Here is a 2,950-nt window from a genome sequence, read left to right as displayed (position 1 = left end):
CTGTTGGAGAATGAAACCACTCTACTTCCGGTGAGTCTGGGCAGGAACCCGATGAACTGGCTGAACAACTCACTGAGACCAATGCTGGGGAATACAGATGTTAGAAAGGCAAGGCTACAGAACATCTGACTTGACAAGGGGTAAATAAGAGCCTCACTCAGATCAGTATATGGTCTGAAACTACCGCTTCTGCCTGAAAATCCTTAAGATCTCAATTCTGCAAGGCATTTGGAACAGCTGCCACTATAAAAGTAATTTTCCATTTATGTAGCTTGTTTCAGTCCAAATCATCCCAAAACACTTTCACAGATCAATTTTTCCACAAAACAAATGTTAGGGAATTGCCTGCCTGTTTCTGCTGCTCTTACTGTGATGTATAAAATACAACCAAGCTATAAGCCATATATGCTTAAACCACTACCTCTGTCTATAACCGAAGGCAAATTGAGACCAATAGGACAACCTGACTGTCGATGGCAAGACTTGCTTGTGTAACAAACAGTATCTTTAATGCCTGCTGAATCTAACACACATTTAATTTTAGTTTAAATTGTACAGGAATAAAGAGGGATAATAAACAGCAGTTTTCAACAACATACCTCAAACTTTCTGTTGAGTGTTGATTTCAACACATTGCCCTATCACCCACAGGGAACATATGTTCTAACAGGGGCTGTCCTGGAGCACGCCACCGAAATATCTCATGTGAGGCTCTTGGCATTAACAGAAGTGCCAGAATTTAATTCTCAGCATTCTCAGTGTAGACTTGCCAAATAAGAGTTGGCTTGAAATTTGGCTTTTCATTAGAGAAACTGCTGATTTTCGGCAGGTTTGTAAACAAAGAGGCTGACTCAGGGTTGCATTTGCTTTGGGGATCAGGTAGGGAATTGAAATGCTATCTTTACTCTGGCATTTCTTCTGATATGCTTCATAGCTCATGGAGTAAACAATCATTCACATGATCCAAACACATAAATCAAAGAGGCTGCTTAAAAATGTATCTATTTTTAGATTGAAATCTTGGACAACTCCCAGCTAATCACAACAAACCAGATGACTAGCTTGAGAAATAATAGTCTCCTTCAGATTCATTCTGATAACCTGAAAACATTCACATTGCACAAAAAGCAGTAAAGGAGAAAAGGAACTACTCACAGGCATTTTGACTAAGAAACTATTTGTAAAACACTAAAACTGCACAGTTAATGCTTTGTTTCAGCTCTAATTAACAGCCTATCCAGGCAGGACACGCAAATAAAACAACACTTAAAAAGAAGTTAGCTAATGCTTTAAACCAGGCAATCCCAAAGTTCTCTTCAAAAAGGACCACTTAATCTGTGAAACTGAAGCCTTGGATGTGCTGTTAAAAGTCATCTGTGTTATGGTATCTTTGTGGTAGGAACGGAACCATGATTTCACCTTTAGTGAAACATGTACAACTTCCTGGCTCGTGCTCTGGGTGTATGATGAATAAGTGACCAAGTGATGGGCTACAAGGACAGGCTGCAATGGTGCACGCTGAGCCCCTGCAGCAGGCGGTTGGCAAAGCAGCAGCAACCCAGCACATGAGGACACAGCAGCACTCAGGGGTTGTATTCCCGGCTCAACCTCTGCTCCCTCACCACGACCCTCTCCCCGATTCCTTCAAACTTCTAACATGCAGAATTCAAGAGTCTCTGATACTGGCTATTTAAACCTCTGTCTTTTTAGCCATATGCGGTTTTGAAAAGCCTCCTTTCTCTTATTGTTGCACAGAAAATAACTCATTATTTGGCCAGAAATGAAGATACTGCTGGCTCTTTGCTGGAACCTCTTTCAGTACCCAGCATAGTTTAAGCTATATAAAGTTTTAGAACTGTAAATAATGCAGGACATCGATCCAAGAGACATCTGTCTTCTTAGTGCAACGTTTGGGTCACTATTGGCTTTTCCTGCTGCACCCACTGAACTTAGAAATTGAGGGGACAGAGAGGGGAGGATAAGGAAAATGAAGAGGGGAAGAACGAGTTCTTGAAGAGCCTATACTCGGATTAAACTGACTGTTCAGCATAGCTCTTTGAGCAGCAAACAGAGAGGCTCTCTACCACAGCACGAGAGTGATTAAAGCTCAAAAAGGAGAGAAACTCGGCCGCGGCCCCTGCCAGGGCCGTGCCTGGGCTGGGAGCAGCCCGGTGGCGGGGTACTGCCCTGAGACCCACCTGAGACCAGGTACCGCTGCTGAAAGGTCTCGTCGCCACAGGTCTTGAAGTTGAAGTGGTCCCGCACCTGTGGGAAGAGCCGCTCCTCCAGGCCGGGCCCCGCCACCCGGGCAGCTGGAGCGCGGCAGGACCGTCAGGGAGGGGGTCACCCCGGCCCGGGCCCGGCCACGTCGGCTAGGTCTGGGACCCCCGCCCGGGCCTGGCCCGCGTCGGGACTCCCAGCCGGGCCCCGGGGCGGTTCCGACCCCCCTCCCTGGACCGCCGGGCCGGGCCGGGCCGGGCCGGGCCACCCACCCACCGGGCGCGCCGCGGCCCTGCAGCAGCAGCGGGGGCAGCAGCAGGAGCAGCAGGAGCGGCGGGCGCGTTCCCATGACAACCGGCCAACTCGCGTCCCCGTTCCGCGCTTGTTAGACAACTGCTCCCGCGTTGAAACACCGGGAAGTTGGTCACATGATCCCAAGGATTGTGGAATCACATGACGACCGTACCCCCCTTCACGTGATCAAGGCGGGCGCCATTTCTACCGAGGTGCCGCCATGTTATCTAACGGGGCATTCCCTCGGGCACGCTTTTAAAGGGGTCCAATAAGGGGGCCCAGCCCCGGGTGCTGTGACCTGATGCGGCCAGTGCTGGGAGGAGGGGATAGGCCTCCTGGTGCAGGGGGAGCATGTGTGTGGGGCAAGGGGACAGGGCTGGAGCCTGGGCCTCCGTGTGGGCCTGGAGATGGTATGCCAGGGACAGGGCAGTGAGCA

At 49.6% G+C, this 2,950-nt stretch overlaps 1 protein-coding gene across 3 annotated transcripts in view; it reads right to left on the bottom strand.

Annotated features, from left to right (window-relative positions):
* Positions 1–2,653, bottom strand: part of DPP7 (dipeptidyl peptidase 7) — a 28,014-nt gene extending 25,361 nt beyond the window's left edge. For all 3 annotated transcript variants that reach the window (XM_026073334.1, XM_026073335.1, XM_026073336.1), the window contains exons 1-2: positions 2,497–2,653; positions 2,199–2,312 (exon numbers count right to left, since the gene is read on the bottom strand). In XM_026073334.1, the coding sequence (XP_025929119.1) occupies positions 2,199–2,312; positions 2,497–2,569 (187 nt within the window). In that variant the 5' untranslated portion in view covers positions 2,570–2,653. The remainder of the gene's footprint in view (positions 1–2,198; positions 2,313–2,496) is intronic.
* Positions 2,654–2,950: the final 297 nt, after the last annotated feature.

The sequence above is a fragment of the Apteryx rowi genome, unplaced genomic scaffold (genome assembly GCF_003343035.1).
Source record: "Apteryx rowi isolate R43461 unplaced genomic scaffold, aptRow1 scaffold_367, whole genome shotgun sequence".
In the NCBI taxonomy this organism is placed as follows: Eukaryota; Metazoa; Chordata; class Aves; order Apterygiformes; family Apterygidae; genus Apteryx; species Apteryx rowi.
This window is presented reverse-complemented; position numbering and strand designations above follow the sequence as displayed.